The sequence below is a fragment of the Haliotis cracherodii genome, unplaced genomic scaffold (genome assembly GCF_022045235.1).
Source record: "Haliotis cracherodii isolate W230 unplaced genomic scaffold, xgHalCrac1.p SCAF_13, whole genome shotgun sequence".
NCBI classification, from domain to species: domain Eukaryota; kingdom Metazoa; phylum Mollusca; class Gastropoda; order Lepetellida; family Haliotidae; genus Haliotis; species Haliotis cracherodii.
Genome location: NW_027266268.1, coordinates 33,923,797 through 33,942,751, shown reverse-complemented (window position 1 = coordinate 33,942,751; position 18,955 = coordinate 33,923,797). Strand labels below are relative to the sequence as shown.

Genomic DNA, 18,955 nt, shown 5'->3' with positions numbered 1-18,955 from the left:
TGTCTCTTTTATTTATTATGTACATTTGACTTTGTAATCTTTACCCTTAAGTAATTATGTGCTCACTAACCTACAATCTAGTTTCACGCAGGGTAACTCCACCTCAAATCAGTTGACATATTTATATGACTTTATTGCAAAGGCTTTAGATTAAGGTAAGGAAGTTAGAGCTGTATTTTGTGACATAAGTAAATATTTTGATTAAGTATGGCACAAAGGAATAATTTATAGGCCATAACATTATGGTATCTATTGAGTTGTTTTAATAGTTACTTAGAAAATCGATATCAAAAGGTACATGTAGTTATAAATGGCCATAGCTCAGATCCAAAAGCTGTCTTGGCCAATGGGCTGCTAGATGGCAAGTTAAATTTAGTCCCGAAAAACCTGAATCTATTCAATTTACCCGTAAAGTAAACCCTAGTCACAAGCCTAACTTATATATGAATGGTACAGAAATCAAAGTCATAAGCACCTAGGTATTATTTTACAAAGTAGTTGTACATGAAAATGCACATTGATGATATTGCAAGGAAATTTTGTCCTCTGGTTAATTGTTTTTTTTTGTTTAAACCACATAATTTTTTTGTTAACGATAGCCGCTTAGAGATGAATAACCCGTTTCATTACATATTTCCGAATGAATGTATACACTCCTCTAACAGATCCTCGCGTGGTTCTTAATACATCCAAATGAAATTTTCCTAATATCATTTCTTGCTTCTTATAACAATTATTCCAGATGTAATCAAAATAATCAAATATTGGTAACATGAATAAATTATATAAAGTTTGGAGGCTATTCCTTTGAAGACGGTATTTCAAGCTTCTTCAACAATTGATCATTTGGCGATAATCCTATCGATATGCATCTGCCACGGACTATCATGCTGCACAGTAACTATAAGCGATTAAACACTTTCCCTATGCATAAGAAATCTCTGCCAAAGCAGAGTCGATTGTTTGATTCCGACTATATCTTGAGTGTTTTCGAGTCACTATCAACCAGTGATACCAGGTGATCAAGAAAAGGTGCGCGTATCCTGTCACACCGGTGACATGCGTCACAAACACATGCAAAAGCAAGTCATTTGTCCATCTGAAAAAATCAACATATGGTACAAGTCAAAATAGGAAACTGTATCGGACATCATTTTTTAACTTTTTGAAAGACATCATTTTTTTCCCCCTTTTTGAAAGTTTTATTGGAGTCTGAATGTTGTAACCTTTATCAAAACCCTTCTGAGCAAGAGTCGTATGAGGCTCTTTTTAAAATCTTGGTAGACAGAGCATGGTTGATTAGAACTCAAAAGTTGATAACAAGGGCTGGAACTGCAGGAATGGTGTTTGACATAAAGGGAAAATTGACTTTTGGAAAGTTGAAATCACCCCTCTTGTCATACAACCTTAGCTTGCGGAGAGTGGATTGTCCCTTGGAATTTTTATTGAGTCCAAGATATTTGTTAGAATTAACAGATTCAATCTTGATATCGTTGATAAATAGATCTGGTACTGGACTTGCTGTTCTCTTTCTAGAAAATACATTAGATTCAGTCTTATGAGGAATAATATTAACTCCCAAAGATTTTGCCCATTTTGCTATCAATTCTAAATCAGTATTTTAAAAGATTTTGTTGATCAATCAGGGTTATCAATAATTACATATAAGTGGATATTACACTTAATATTATTTATTATATCATAAATGAATACCCAAAATTACAATGGCCCCAAGACCGAACCCTGTGGGGCTGTGGGTTTACTGGTTTTATGTTAGATTTAAAGTCATTTATTACGGCCAGTTGTTTTCTTGTCTTAAATAACTTTCAAACAATTTTAAGAGGGCCAAATATTCCATAATGGCGCAATTTATAATAAAAGACCTTACAAAATAAGTTAAGGAGGTTAAACATTCGTGTGTGGTATGGGGAGACAAACGATTATATTAGATTGAAAAATGCAAAGCAGGTGTATATATTAGAAGCCGAGTCTATTTTGATACCGAAAGTGAAAACGTGATGTAAAGTGTACATAGCTCCAAACTAAGGAGATTTATATTAAATTCCCTAGCTCAACAGTTATTTTCAAACGAAGGTACCGCAAGGTTTGTTTATTGAAAATATGTCACCAACTGAGTTCTCATAGTGTTATGAACGTTTTCGTTTTGAATACCGGATCATTTATAATTTCCAAATGTATGTGTTTAGTATGCTTTGACAAAGGGGATGCTCACCCCGCCTATCCCTTCGGGATCTGCGTATGATTGTGTTTGATTGCTGCAGCTGCCCAGTACGGAGAAGGGTGTTACTTTGCTGTGAAGTCGAGCCACTCCGCCAACCCCCTGTACTCTCCCCCAGACAAGTATGGATGGAAGAGGATGTACCAGTGTCGTGTTCTCACTGGCAAGTTCACGCTTGGGAGAGCCCGGATGAAGGACACGCCCTTCAGGGGGCAGGGGAAGAACGTCAAGTACGACTCCGCCGTTGATGACGTGAAGAAACCCAGTTGTTTCGTCGTATTCAATGACACACAGGCGTACCCTGAGTATCTCATTACCTTTAGAGTAGTTAAATGATGTTCTTCGGAGCTTTATGTTATGAAACGAATATGGCTCTGGTATGTCAAGTTCCGTCAAATCTACAGGAATTGAACTTGTTTATCTACTAAATTTAACTGTTCATCTATTGTTTTAATTATGAACATTTAGCATTCATTGTAGGTCTACCAAGCATGGTATTGACCACCGTTATGATAATTGAGTATTAATGTTGTACAGTTTGATACGAACCTAACACCATGGTGAGTGATATCAGTGCATGTGCTTGTCCCAGTTAATAACAAATTGAATATTATCGTTCTCGGTGCACCGGTCACGCATTGTTATTTTTCCTGCGGCAAAGTTGGGACAGCGTTTGGTTTTGCGTGTAATTGCCCCGGGGGGAAAACACGACCGCCCACACGCCCGCCCAAACGCCCGCCCAACCGCACTACCGCCCGCTCTCACGCCCACATTCCATAACCACATCGTCCGACGCATCTATTTGTATATCTTCAATTTTATCTGCAACACAAACAACAAATGATACTTTCATAAATGTATACGTACATGTACTCACGCCAATATGTGTTGTAGAATAGCTGTCAAGAATAAAAGGACGTTTTACAAATATTACACCTGTGTAGATTTTTTCATGAGTAATTTAACATAATGAAGGTCATTTGGCCAATCACCCGATGATGCTGTTTTATTTGCTCTATTCATGAAACAAGTCTTGCTTTTATGGCCAATATGGCAGTTTGGATAAACAGGTTTGATCTGGAACTGCCGATCTGTCCAGAAGTGTGCTGTCCGGTGGAACCGATCTCATAGCATCCCGAACCTGGATAACACAGGATGAAGGAGCGGAACATGACATGAACGGGACTAGGGATACACAACACCATATATGTATTTATCAAATAACGGGTAGGTTTCTCGGCAGGATAAAGCCAACGGATAAAAAGAATATCCTTTGGGGTCATATGCGGATAGAGATGCAAATATCAAAGGTCAAGTAGGGACTACTTTCACTGTGTATAAACAAACATGGCGTCGCCCTCGTCATTCGGGGATCGAGTCAGAATTAACCATCGGCAATCTGGATAAACTACAGGGATAGTTGCTATCATTATCAAAAGAACAGTCTCGCTCGCCAAGGCTCGCTAAATACAATGTTTATTCCTAATGCAGGATATTTACCATCCCCAAACACACTCGCGTGATAACCTCTATATACATTGCTGGTGGGTGTATTGTCCTACCTTGAAGTAAGAGCCGGCTAACCGTGGTAATAATGTGTCACCTAACGAATTGTGTCATCATTGAAAGTGATTTTACTTTTGCCTCCGCATTTTACCTTATTTCAGTCATAGCACGGTGGCCATATAATTACTGGGGCAAAGGCAGTGGGACCTACATCGGAGTTTGGGAATCCAGAGAGCTGAATGTGCTTTGGTAAGGATTAGGGTCATAACATTCCGTTAGCGTGACGGTTTAGACGGATCCTGTGAACACTGAGTGAGTATTCCAGTTATATCACGGCGTGTCAGCTTAATGTCGGAGGTAAGCCCGAAGTGACGTCTAACAGATATTTATCACTTTGGTAAAACCCACGAACACGGATATGGTGCTGTCAAAACTTGGAACGCAGGATTGTAACTATATTTATCGAGGGTTGTCATCGAACGTTCATTCCAATGGAAAAATTAAGCTTACATCATCGTGCTATTTTATAGTCACTGGATTCCAGCATTAGAAGAAAAAAACATCAAAACTGAGAAATATGTGTTGTAACGAAGGATGTCATGGACTATATGTTATTCTAAACATTTCCGTGCAGTGGAAATTCCATTGTAAACTGTACTAGGTCACATGTTACTTAAGGTCTTCTTGTCTTTGGGTATCGCTCGATAGCTTCCTTTCTACTCACCGCTTCCACTTGTTTGAAAACTCTATAGAAGTTTCTGTAAGCGACGTTCTCCAGCTCTGCCTCTGACCAGCCTCTTCGGAGCAGCTCGGCGAATAACAGAGGGTAGCTCGACACGTCAGCCATCTCCCCGTTCACCCTGAAGGTACAACACATCAACGCCTTAGTGGGTGGGGATAACGCCCCTTCGTACAATACTTCCACAAGATGACTACATCCCCAGTGTGTATACCGAGATAGAACTGATCCCGGACAACCGATGAGGAGGCTGAATGCATCGACTAGTCAGGATTGGTGACTTGGTTCTTTTTTACCAGAAACATGCTGATACTATTAATCACTGGTTTGTCTGATCCAGACTCGACTGTTTACAAATCACAAAGAGGGTGGATGAATGTTTCTCGCCCAAATGGACACGTTGAACCTCAACCAAAATACACAAAGAGTGAGTGCTTTGGGTTACACGTTCCTTGCTTGCTTTTGACTTGTACCATATTTCAGGTGAATAATTGACTTTCCTTTTCATGTGTGTTTGACGGGTCTCACCGGTGGCGCATTATGCGCTCACCTTTTCGGGAACACCTGGTACCATCGCTATGATTCATAAACACATGCTCATGTTTACCATGTTTCATGTGAATAATTGACTTTCCTTTGCATGTGTTTTTGACGGGTGTCAACGGTGGGGCATTATGCGCTCGCCTTTTCGGGAACACCTGGTACCATCGCTATGATTCATAAAAACATGCTCATGTTTACCATGTTTCAGGTGAATAATTGACTTTCCTTCGCATGTGTTTTTGACGGGTGTCACCTGTGGGGCATTATGCGCCTTTTCGGGAACACCTGGTATCATCGCTATGATTCATAAACACATCTTCATGATCATACAGAATCGTACAAACGTCTCTGCTTTTAGCAGAGATTTCTTATCAAAATAAAAATGTTTGTTTACGCTTTTAGTTTAACAGTACAGTACATTTTTTAAATTGGTTGTCATATCACAGCGTCCTTGCTTAATATGGGAGACAATCCCAAAGTACCGTTGGGCGTAACCATTTACCACTTTGTCATTGGTCTGTTGGCACCGTACTCTTGCTCATGGGTTTCACTAAAGTTGTACAAGAACGTTTAAGCCCTGCTTCACACAGAAATTTCCTGCCACATTAAGGTGAGATGAGGTTAAATGGGGTTTAACGTCGCGTCCAAGATTATTGCACTTATATAGCGACGTGCATGTACGCGTGTGTGTTTGTGTGGCTGCTTGTACTAGTCCGGACTGATGCCGATTTATAGTGCTAGCTCACTGAGATATCATGCCGCAGTTTAACATGAATACCCTACTCAGACACAGTATACTGACTCCGAGCCGACCAGTCCTTGTTTTAGCCTCTTAATGCCGAGCGCCAGACAGGGTAACAACAAGTACCATCTTTTAACGTCTTTTGGTATGACGCGGTCGGGGATCGAATGCCGGACCTTCCGCTCTCCGGGCGGACGCTCTACCACTAGACCACGGAGGCGGTCCCACATTAAGGTGACACAAGGTGACATAAATGCGACAGTACAGTTCGAAGCGGAGCTAAAGCCCCTATGTGATGCCTAGCGTTCATGTTGACACTGCTTCTCTTTGCGCGAGGACCAAAGACCTTTACATTAAAACTTGGAATTATTCCTTTATCGTCAGCCAAGATAACACGAACGTCCGATATCATGCATCAGGTTGGTTAGTCAATATGTAATAAATATGATTGTGGGTTTTACCAATTACGTCGTTGACACGAATCTTATCAACACTTGATCAATGCTGACGCATTACATACCATCAATACATACAAGTAGGTTAATTAGTCAGATATGATAGGAAGTACATATACATATACCTGTGGGTATTCCAGGTACGAATATAGATCCACAGCAAACTAAAAGGCTACTAAATGGATCAGAGGTTAGTCTCGGTATATGTCATCGTGTCTTGGAATATTGCTGACTGTGCCATAAACAACGAAAAACAAATATATGTACAAATACAAGGGGATTACACAACACTTACCCAGAGCCGTCAAAATCACAGCCAATACCAGGATCAGCTTGCAGAAATGCGGAAATGGTCAGAGTGATCTGAAATAATATAATACCACACTGAAACCAAAAGCACTTTAACAGCGGAACTATCGACTTGCCTTTGCATGTGTTTGTAATGAGTGCAACCGGCGGGGATACGCTCACCTCCTCGCGGACAACTGGTATCATCAATATTTCAAGTGATTCATAATAAACACTGGCTTAAGGTATAGTCGGTGTTGTGCAATGCCCACTGCCTTTACCAAGGATTTCTTATGATCAAGGAAAGGTGTTTTTTTTAATATTTCAAATAAAGTCATTGAGATTAGTTTATGAAGATAATCCCAAATATCAGAATGGAAATACCTTGCTACATGTGTTAAAAACCGATCAGAAACGCTGTGCTTGTTTTCATTTCATTTATTTGATCTTAATAACATCTTAAATATTTCCCAAGATACACGGTTTCTACCATGTGACCTAAGATAAGACTCCCCCTATGACGCATACTGGTCATTATAACGTATAAAACAACATATAAATGAATCATTTGTGATATTAATTCTAATATTTCAATCATTACCATTATTTGGCTCATATCTGACGCAAATTGTTTCCGGAATAAAATATTTCAATTATCTGGCATGTTTTTATACACACTCCAACCTCCCTTTATTACAAAACATATCCAACGCTTGTTTCCTATGGTTTATATCACAGTACAGAGTGAACGAGAGTCACAGAGATACTGCTGTCATTTTACGGCACATCAACAATTTTGTAACTTCTTTGAGTGGCATTTAGAAGTTGGAGTGATGAAGTAAGACGAGTTCTATGGATGAACAACTTCTTTATTACATTAATGCGACGTTTCGGTGTAGATCCTAACACCTTTATCAAGCCAGTGATGGATAGGGCTAAACAACATAGGTATATATACACTTATTGACATCTAAGTTGTTTATAATATTGGAGCAATATATTGACCATGTGACCAGTGAAGATCTGGGTAGAGAATAAATCTTCAGCAACCCATGTTTGTCGTAAGAGGTGACTATGCTTGTCATAACAGGCGATTAACGAGATCGGGTGGTCATGCTCGCTGACTTGTTTGATGTATGTCATCGAGTCCAAATTACGAAGATCGATGCCGATTCACTGGACCGTCTGGTCCAGAGTCGATTATTTACAGACTGCCGTGATACAACTGGAATTTGGACGTAAACAATAAACAAAACTGAACATGGTATGAATAAAAACTTGTCGAAAAACTTGTTGGTATTAAATACCCTCATAGCCCCTTATTATGTTTGCTGGTTTACTGATTTATTTGGTCAATTTTTTTATAATTTAAAACATAGCCTAATGTTTTACAGACCACGTTCATATAGTTGGAACATTGCTTAGCGTGGCCTTAGAGAACACTACTGCTACTACTACTACTACTACTACTACTACTACTACTACTACTACTACTACTACTTTTGCTACGGCTACAACAACTACTACCATTACTACTACTTCTGCTACTACAGTGGTGCCATTACTGTTATTGCTGATACAACTAATACCACTACAGCTGCTACTACCTCAACTACTACTACTACTACTATCACTACTACTACTGCTACTACTACTACTACCACTGCTACTGCTACTACTACTACTCCTACTACTACAGCTACTGCTACTGCTACTACAGTAACTGCTACGGCTGTTACTACTGTAGCAGCTCGATAATCTATAGAGACACCTCTGAACACCATGATAAACGTAAACATGTAATAACGTATAACGTCATTTTCACATTTCTAAGTCTGTCAAGCCATGGTGGTTGGGATGTTGTATCTTGTATCCTTACAGGAATCTGCCCTGAAATGTTAGTGACATACATGCATACACTTTCATATGAGACATTCCAGACTTGAAAACATCAAGACACATGCACATTACCATGGGGTGTCACAGCTCCAGGTCAAGGTCATATATCTCACACCAAGGTCATAATACATGCGCAGTACGGCCAGGTTGCTGTCGATCATTTCGCCCCCTTCTAAGCCAATCATTGAAGCTACTAAGCAACTTAACCAGAACACTTTGATAACGCCCTATAGAATGATTGGGTGTAACATGAGATGATAATATTACTCTTATGTTGCCAATTTAACCTAACTTCTTGAATGTCACACTGGAATGTCACACGTAGAATGCGTCTTGGGCCAACCGTAGAAAGGTCTTGAATATTCACACCCCACTTGAACATCTCCTTTATTGTCATCAATGTAATGTAGTTTCGATCAATGTACGAAAACACGACAAACCACTCCGTACTACGAGCACTTTAATCAAAGAATCCCTCCTTAATATATGTTTGTTTAGAGATATAGTCAGTATCTTAGAAATACACCATAGTCAGAGTCACAATTGTTTCACCATCCTAAATAACAAGTGGTCGCAAATGGCAACAGTGTAATAGTCAACTTACAAAGCAAAGGTGGAAGTGATTACAAGATGCTGACTGTGTTTTTTGTTTATCCATTTGAGCAAAGACGAAACAAAGTTAATAAAATGGACACGGGAGTTTCTATTCGGCTTGTCCCGAAATAACAAGGGTGTTGTTGATGACTAAGATTACCTGTGCCCCCAGTTCTCCTTGTCGTATTCGGGGGAGGTCTGTTTGCGCCAGAAACTCGGGGTCAACAGGAAACTAGGACCAAGTGTCCTTCCTGAGATCAACCTTCTCCAGATCGCCCTTGAAGTTTTTTTATGATGTGCCAGCCGAGATCATTATGCCTGCACAAACACAAGCACTCATCACACAAAACCGAGATCTTTATGCCTGCAGAAACATCATCACTCATCTCACAGAGACGAGGGTGGTATGCCTCAAGAACCACCATCACACAGCCTATGTCCTTTTGTTTGCGCAAACACCATCATACATCTCACACAAACGATTTACTTATGCCTGTACAAACAATCATATACAGCCGATATTTTTAGGCCTGCACAATGCAAGTCCATTCTTGGTGTCTCATATCATGATGAGACGATGTTGTCGACTCAGTATGACGCGTCGAACAGGACGTCTTGCACTCTTAACGGGTCCGTACGGTCTGGTCGGAGATTCTGCGCAGTCCGGGTATTAGGGATGCGGTTGAGGTGGCTGTGGTCGCCATTTCACGTAGGTGGCGCATTCGGATGTAGCGATCTTGGGCGGGGATGTTTACTCTTGATCGTCCCGACCTTGGCCGATCACTTGTTGACCCATGCTGTTGTCACCGATCCCATAGCTTTGAAAAGCTTGACTACAGCTGATCGGGATTCCCCTGCCTGCAAGCGGCCCACGTTGTGTCTTTGCGCGTCTGTTAGTCTTGGCATGCTGTTGAACTGTCACTGTTCGATTGACGGAGATGCCAGACAAAACCCTGCACTTTAATACCGTTCATAGTGCTGCAGCACGTGCAGTGCGTGCAGCTCCATTGCCCTTTTGTTAATGCACTGGGTGCGTTTTTTTCCGAATCGTACGTGTTTTGCATGCCCTTGTTGTGATCATTTTAATCCGGGAAATTTGTCACTGACACTTTACCACATTAAACCTCTTCATTTTGCACCTCTTTTTGTGGCCAAAATTATTCGCCCCGAATAACTGTACAATTGTTGGTGCGCCATAAAGCAAAATGCAGTCATTCCTCTCATAATACTCTTTTTTCCTGTGTTGAGGATTCCAATGGGTTCGGTGCCCTTATCGCCCGACTACGATATCGTAGCACCGTGACCGATCTCGTTGGTTTCACCTCACACACATGCGTTCTTCAACTAATGCTCGGATTGGAAAACTCAAAACACGAGAATTTGGTCAGGAATTATAATTCATACTTTAGGTATATCGATGTTCTGATGTCGTTCAGTTTGACAATTCCCTACTACTGACTTACATATCTTAACAAGAAGTAAAATATACCAGTGAAAACGCCTCATCTGTTTCATATTTAGATGAACTTTCCCCTTATGCCGGACAAAACTCCAGCAGCTCAAGGCTATGGTGTCTACATTTTACAACAAGTCCCGGAGTTATGCAGGTCATAGACATTATCTCGAAACATAATCAGGGCGAACCGAGATTCGAACCCACGATTATAGATGTCAGACGGCCAATTCCCAACTACCGATTTACCCACCTGAACTAGAAGTAAACGATACCAGTGAAACCGACCCATCGAGCATAATCTTTCCTTGAAGATTTCAAAAGGCATCATACAACTCTTGCTCTTTGACGTTCCAAAGGTTTTAAGGTAGACGTGGGGAGGATATTTCCAAATTTGGCACAAACATAAAAAAAAAATGGTGATATTATTTCAATTTCCATTACAGATTCTGCTAATTGTGTTGTCCAACTTCGAACATGTAGAATTTATTCAAAACTACAGATGTCAAATCTCAGGAATGTGTTTAGTAATATATGTTATTGCAGGTGTATCTATAGATCTAAAATCATATATAGATCCAAAAGTAGTAAGACATCAGAAAAAAAAATATATATGTGATTGTTGACTAATTTCGGTTTATTACACGTGCTTGACACCATATTATTTTTGACAAACGCACAGACAAGGATCAGTAGTGTGAGTGATGGCCGTCTTCACAGGAAGGGAGCGGCTTTCCCCCAAACATCTGCAAATGCCAGGCAGCCTTTGAAAGAGTAAAGACCGTACTCATGAATTTTCCAGTCCTGAAAAAAACAACAGATTTAAGCCAGCAATTTGTGTAAGTAACATTGGTGCTGCTGGGTTTTTTTTGTTATAGGAAGATGCAAAAGCATCGACCACCTTATTTGTGAGTTACCAGAACAAGAAATTATTGTACATTAGAGAAAGAAACCCTTGCTTTGATTTTGTCACTGTAACATTTTCAGGTGTATTTGGTTGATCCGCTCCCTTCCTTGTTTAGTTCTGTGCAAACCGATATCTGGGTTTATCTTTGCGTTTCACAATGTGTGAATCACTTCGCAACAACACGAATCTAAGTTTAAAATAAAAGTTCTAAAAATACAAGTACTATCACGACAGGTGTTCGCGAAAATGGACACAATGTCACAATTTGTGAAAACGGTCATCACACACGCCATTGATCTTTGTGCGTTTGTCAAAACTAATCTGATGTTAGGAACGTGTAATGAACCGACAATATTTCTAAATGATACTTTAAATTAAGTGTTCAAGGGAAAACATCATTTCATTAGATGTACTTATCAGACAAAATAAAGGTATCCATTTTCGGACTGATAACAGGCAGGCTTATCTCCTACATGTTTGAGAATGTTATGGTTGGGCAGTGTTATATATTCATATAAGTTGAAACGTGAAGGTTTCGGACAGTCAACCATTTCCTCTAAGCATGAAGGCACCAGTGGAATCGTGTTTAGGATTTCTGTTGCTTAGCGGTAAATATTTCGTTATCAACCAAGTGAATATAATATTTCTCAATTTATTCAATATTCTGTTTTAATGTGTTTTCGTATTTTGACATTTGTCTGATTTCTTACTTCGTTTAGATCTATTTATGATTGACACTTTACAGAACATATTGTACACAACACAATCCTGAGAATTGACATGCATAACATCTGTGGTTTTGATTAGTGAGTGAGTGAGCGAGTTGGGTTTAACGCCGCTTTTAACAGTATTCCAGTTATATCACGGCGTGTCAGCTTAATGTGGGAGGAAAGCCCGAAGTGATGCAGGCCTCAGACGTTTACCACTTCGGTGAAACCCACGAGCACGGGTATGGTGCTGACAAACCTAGAAACATAATCGGGGCGAACCGGGATTCGAACCTACAATCATAGGTTTCTGGCGTGCCCAAGGGATGCAACTCTGCACAGCGAATCGCGGTGCCTTAGACGACTGGGCCATCCGTGCCCCCGGTTTTGATTAAGATTCTACATGTTCGAAGTTCGACAACAATATCTGCAAAAAAATTGAATCAATATCACCATTGCAGTTATGCAGAAAATGTGTTTTGAAATAAAATAATGACATGTCAGTCCCACCCCAAGCTGACGTGTCCTATGTCCAGCCAATTGAGACACTATATCCTAGCATTAGTGAAACAATAGATTGATGTAACAATGAATTATGTGTTTATTTTCAAATTAATACGGTATAATAGCGTTCCTTCGTAATGAACTTTCCTGTACCTAGTTTTAAGGCAATATAGGCACTGGGTCACCTACAAGTATGACTTTATCACACCATTTAACGACGTTTGTTCTAGGACTGATTTCCTTGATCTGATTTAAAATAATTCTTTTGTGCGGAGACAGGTACAAATGACATGTCTTCTGATGTAAATTCTCACTGCATTAAAATCGTTTAAATTTAAAATTTATATATTTAATCCAGTCGTAGGGGAACAATTATTCTCTAAATAATCACATTTCACTTTGTTGGGAGAAATATTTATCAATATGTTAATATCGTGGGAGTATCATTTTTCGTTTCTCAGTTTGAAGAGAAAGAACATTGACATGTGAACATGGAAGCCACAAGTATAAAAGTGTGCACTAGCGAATAGGTGCTCATGACAACATGTGGGGAATGTGTTTTAATGAAGGATGAACAACGGAAAGCTTACACTCATTGCCTTGAGGCGCCGTATTTCACTGTGCAGAGTTGCGAACATAAGGTTTGCCAAAATCCTATGATCTTGGGTTCGAATCTCATTGTGCCCTGATTATGTTTCGAGATAACCTGCATTTGCATCTATGACCTGCATAACTCCGGGACTTGATGTAAAATGTAGACACCATAGTCTTGAGCTGCTGGAGTTTTGTCCGGCATAAGGAGAAAGTTCATCTAAATATGAAACAGATGAGGCGTTTTCACCGGTATATTTTACTTCTAGTTAAGGTGTGTAAATCAGTAGTAGGAAATTGTCACTTTGAACGACATCAGATCATCGATACACCTGAAACTAAAGTAACACTTCCAGGCCAACTTCTCGTGTTTTGAGTTTTCCAATACGATCATAAATTATGTACGTGTGAGTATGTTTGTTTTAACCCGAAAGGTAAAACCAACGGTACCGGTGCAATAAGAACACGTTTGAACCTTCTATACGGGTGAAGAAGTATTATGAGAGGAATGGATATACGTTGTTTTACGGCGCTGCGTGTATTTTTAGATAGATGTTCATGATAAGTATAGACTACATGTGACCTCTTGTTGCCGATACAAGATCTGGGTAAGAACAGGTCTTCAGTAACCCATGCTTGTCGAAACAGGCGACTAACGGGATCAGGCTCGCTGTCTTGGTTGATGCATGTCATCGTATCCCAATTACGTGGATTGATGCTCGTGAAGTCAATCACTGGATGGTCTGGTCCAGACACGATTATTTACAGACACCAGTCAAGTACATGTAGCTCGAATATTGCTGAGTGCGGCGTTAAACAACAAACAAACAAAATAAAAAAAACTTATAATATGGATGTTTCCTCAAAACCGAACGGTCTTATTTTGCAAAAATAAACTGCAAAAATATTTCTTGTCGGCAAGGAGAAACAAATGACTCTCACTCTCTCTTTCCGATCGCGATAAAGGCCTTTTCTATTCTTACTTATATAACGGATGTTTTGGGCCGTTTGGGAAATTAATTCGCGAGTCTGCAGACGTTAGCAGTAATTTAATGTCACGCTTTTCTTACCATGTTCTCACACGAATAAGCTTAATAACACCTGCCATATATCGTTGTAGTCGCCATCAACGGTGTGAAGGCATTTCTGATAATGCCTCCAGACAATGCCAAAGTTGACTTATACGAAGCACAAGCCAGGAATATACTGAAGCGAGTGCCACTTGTAGATGGGTAAGTTGGATTTTTCAAAGATTTGATACAATTACGTAATCTTGGTTTTAACGTCAGCGTAAATTTTGGACTTGCGTCAAGCCGTATCATAATAAGAGACACACAGAATAAGGTGAGGTGAGGTGAAATTGGATTTAACGTCGATAATTGCACTTATATAGGGACGTGCATGTACGTGTGTGTGTTTGTGTGGCTGCTTGTACTAGTCCGGACTGATGCCGATTTATAGTGCTAGCTAGCTCATTGAGATACCATGCCGCAGTTTAACATGAATACCCCCTCAGACACAGTATACTGACTCCGAGCCGACCAGTCCTTGTTTTAGCCTCTTAATGCCGAGCGCCAGACAGGGTAACAACAAGTACCATCTTTTAACGTCTTTTGGTATGACGCGGTCGGAGATCGAACCCTGGACCTTCCGCTCTCCGGGCGGAAGCTCTACCACTAGACCACGGAGGCGGTCCACACAGAATGAACTTGCATTGAGGCGTAAGTGAGTAATTGAGTGAGCTGTGTTTGTACTCATCCGTTTGCTACTTCTATAGATTCAACCGTATTTGACAATTGTTCATTGCGGCGTAAAGCCACTCACTCACTCACTTCAACTCTTCATATCAAGACATCCAAACCAAGAGGAGATTTATGATAGTGGTTGTGCAGGCATAAGGACATCGTCTTTGTAATATGCGTGATTATGTTTGCGCAGGCATAACGATCTTGTCTGTGTGAGATGAATGAATGTGTTTGTACAATTTCTGTTGTGTTATGTGTTATTGTGTTTGTGCAAGTATAATTATATTGGCCGTGTGAGATGAATGAATGCGCTTTTGGAGGCATAATAATAACGGATGTGTGAGATGTGTAATGGTGGTTGTTTCAGCATAAAACTCTCATCCGAGTGAGATGAGTGATTGTGTTTATGAAGCCATAAACATCTCCCATGTATGGAATCAATGAATGTGTTTGAGAAGACATAATGATCTCGGCTGTGTGTGATGTGTACTTGTGTTTGTGCAGGCATAAACATCCTGGCAGTGGGTGATGTGTACTTGTGTTTTTGCAGGCATAAACATCCTGGCAGTGGGGGATGTGTGCTTGTGTTTGTGCAGGCATAAACATCCTGGCAGTGGGGGATGTGTACTTGTGTTTGTGCAGGCATAAACATCCTGGCAGTGGGGGATGTGTACTTGTGTTTTTGCAGGCATAAACATCCTGGCAGATGGGGATGTGTACTTGTGTTTGTGCAGGCATAAACATCCTGGCAGTGGGGGATGTGTACTTGTGTTTGTGCAGGCATAAACATCCTGGCAGTGGGTGATGTGTACTTGTGTTTTTGCAGGCATAAACATCCTAGCAGTGGGTGATGTGTGCTTGTGTTTGTGCAGGCATAAACATCCTGGCAGTGGGGGATGTGTACTTGTGTTTGTGCAGGCATAAACATCCTGGCAGTGGGTGATGTGTACTTGTGTTTTTGCAGGCATAAACATCCTAGCAGTGGGTGATGTGTGCTTGTGTTTGTGCAGGCATAAACATCCTGGCAGTGGGGTGATGTGTACATGTGTTTGTGCAGGCATAAACATCCTGGCAGTGAGTGATGTGCACGTGTGTTTGTGCAGGCATAAACATCATGGCAGTGGGGGATGTGTACTTGTGTTTGTGCAGGCATAAACATCCTGGCAGTGGGGGATGTGCACGTGTGTTTGTGCAGGCATAAACATCCTGGCAATGGGGGATGTGTACATGTGTTTGTGCAGGCATAAACATCCTGGCAGTGGGTGATGTGCACGTGTGTTTGTGCAGGCATAAACATCCTGGCAGTGGGGGATGTGTACTTGTGTTTAGGCAGGCATAAACATCCTGGCAGTGAGTGATGTGTGCTTGTGTTTGTGCAGGCATAAACATCCTAGCAGTGGGTGATGTGTACTTGTGTTTGTGCAGGCATAAACATCCTGGCAGTGGGTGATGTGTGCTTGTGTTTGTGCAGGCATAAACATCCTAGCAGTGGGTGATGTGTGCTTGTGTTTGTGCAGGCATGAACATCCTAGCAGTGGGTGATGTGTGCGTGTGTTTGTGCAGGCATAAACATCCTAGCAGTGGGTGATGTGTGCTTGTGTTTGTGCAGGCATGAACATCCTAGCAGTGAGTGATGTGTACTTGTGTTTGTGCAGGCATAAACATCCTAGCAGTGGGGGATGTGTACTTGTGTTTGTGCAGGCATAAACATCCTGGCAATGGGGGATGTGTGCTTGTGTTTGTGCAGGCATAATGATCTCGGTTTTGTGAAATGAGTGCTTGTGTTTGTGCAGGCATACTGATCTCGGTTTTGAGAAATGAGTGCTTGTGTTTGTGCAGGCATAATGATCTCGGTTTTGTGAAATGAGTGCTTGTGTTTGTGCAGACATAACGATCTCGGCTGGCACATCATAAAAAACTTCAAGGGCGATCTGGAGAAAGTGGATCTGAAAAAAGACACTCGGTCACAGTTTCCTGTTGACCCCGAGTTTCTGGCCCAAACAGACATCCCCCGAATACGACAAGGAGAACTGGGAGCTCAGGTAATCTTAGTCATCTACAACAACATCCTTGTTTTTTCGGGCCAAGGCGAATAGCGGCTCGTGCCATTCTCGTGTCCATTTTATCAATTTGTTTTGTCTTTGCTCAAACGGACATAGTAAAATTCACAGTCATCTTCTTGTGTCACTTTCACCTTTGCTTTTTAAGTTGATAGGGTACCTTCTAACTATTACACGGTTGCCATTTAGACCACGTAGTATTGTGAAACAATTTGTTTGTTGTATAACGTCGCACTCAGCAATATTCCATTGTGACTTTCACTGTGGTGTGTTTTTAAGATACTAACTATACCGGTAAACAAGCAGAAATATTAAGTAGGGATTCTTTGATCAAACTGCTCGTAGTCAGGACTGGTTTGTCGTGTTTTCGTACATTGGTCGATAGACTGGAACGAATCTTCTTTTAGGTTAAGGAAAGGGGCAAGCTGCAAACAGTAAAATAAGCATGGGAATTAGTGTCGATGTAAACATAAATCGTCAACGCTTTAGGGATATATATTGATATTTTATAATAATACATGAGTGAGTGAGTTGTGTTTAACGCCGCTTTTAACAGTATTCTAGTTATATCACGGCGTGTCAGCTTAATGTGGGAGGAAAGCCCGAAGTGATGCAGGTCTCAGACGTTTACCACTTCGGTGAAACCTATGAGCACGGGTATGGTGCTGACACACCTAGAAACATAATTGGGGCGAACCGGGATTCGAACCCACAATCATAGGTTTCTGGCATGCCCAAGGGGCGCAACTCTGCACAGCGAATCGCGGCGCCTTAGACGACTTGGCCACCCGTGCCCCCAATAATAAATGAAGTGCACGGAAGCGATGTGAGTGTTCCCGACCTTTCTGCACTTAGCCCACACTCTATGTGTTACCTTCAAGAATGTAGGTTAAATTGGCAACACACAAGATATGTTATCTTCTCATATAACACACATTCACGTACATTAATATGACCCCTTACAGGCGGTGTTAGGTATGTATGTCAAAGTATTCTGGTTTATTTGCCTATCCGTGAAATGTCACAGCCAACATTTATGTCAGTCATGTTGATAAAAATAATCATTCCGCAAGCTGAAGTTTTCCATTGTTCTCGTGGTTCATTGGATGAAGGCACTGCTATATGACATACGGAGTTGTTTCACTTAGTTCTCAGGATCCGTTGGTTGGAGTTCAAATCTCAGATTCACTTTGATACCTTCATATTCCATAGGGTTAATTTTTGGCCAAATAGGAATTTCAAAGGATTGTGTCGTATTATAGTGTATATTAATATTTTATTGATTCTCTATAGACATGCCCTTATATGATCACCGTATATAATCACGACCTCGTTGACCTTGTATAAACATATTCTCATTGACATTTCATACCATCGCTGACCTTGTATGAAATGTTCTGAATTAATATGCAAAACGATGTCCCCATTGGTTCTGACTACACACCTCCTTAATAGTAATATATCATCATGTGACCGCCTACTTCGGCTAGTGCACAGAGCGTCTGCCCAGAGAGCGGAAGGTCGATGTTCGATAACCGACCGTGCCGTGCTAAAAGACATTAAAAGATGGTACTTGTTGTTTCCCTGCTTGGTGTTCGGTTTTAAGACGAAAAAAAGACTCGGAGCAACTGGAATCAATATCAATCTGCCGCATGGTATCTCAGTGGGGTAGCACATTAAACATGGCATCAGCACACACACACACACACACACACACACACACACACATATACATACATACTTACATACATACATATATATATAGACGTTGCTGTTTACATGAAATAATTCGGAATGCGACATTCAAGCCAATTCCACCTCACCCCCATAATCATATATATGTATACATTCCATTTCCATTGCAGAACATGTTTTGTTGAACCTTAAGCAACATGTCCTCCGGACTGTATATTCGCGATTATCAGCGACTTCTCACATACCGGCTGACCCCTACATCCACAGCAACAATTTGTACACATAGAG

At 40.8% G+C, this 18,955-nt stretch overlaps 2 protein-coding genes across 2 annotated transcripts in view; both read left to right on the top strand.

Moving 5' to 3' along the window:
- LOC139459214 (protein mono-ADP-ribosyltransferase PARP15-like) overlaps positions 1–3,150 on the top strand; it is a 31,099-nt gene extending 27,949 nt beyond the window's left edge. The window contains exon 15 of the mRNA XM_071240669.1: positions 2,283–3,150. Within this exon, the coding sequence (XP_071096770.1) occupies positions 2,283–2,575 (293 nt within the window). The 3' untranslated portion in view covers positions 2,576–3,150. The remainder of the gene's footprint in view (positions 1–2,282) is intronic.
- Positions 3,151–11,856: 8,706 nt separating this feature from the next.
- LOC139459213 (dipeptidase 1-like) overlaps positions 11,857–18,955 on the top strand; it is a 19,032-nt gene continuing 11,933 nt past the window's right edge. The window contains exons 1-3 of the mRNA XM_071240668.1: positions 11,857–11,973; positions 14,288–14,399; positions 16,798–16,954. Coding sequence (XP_071096769.1) covers positions 11,928–11,973; positions 14,288–14,399; positions 16,798–16,954 — 315 coding nt within the window. The 5' untranslated portion in view covers positions 11,857–11,927. The remainder of the gene's footprint in view (positions 11,974–14,287; positions 14,400–16,797; positions 16,955–18,955) is intronic.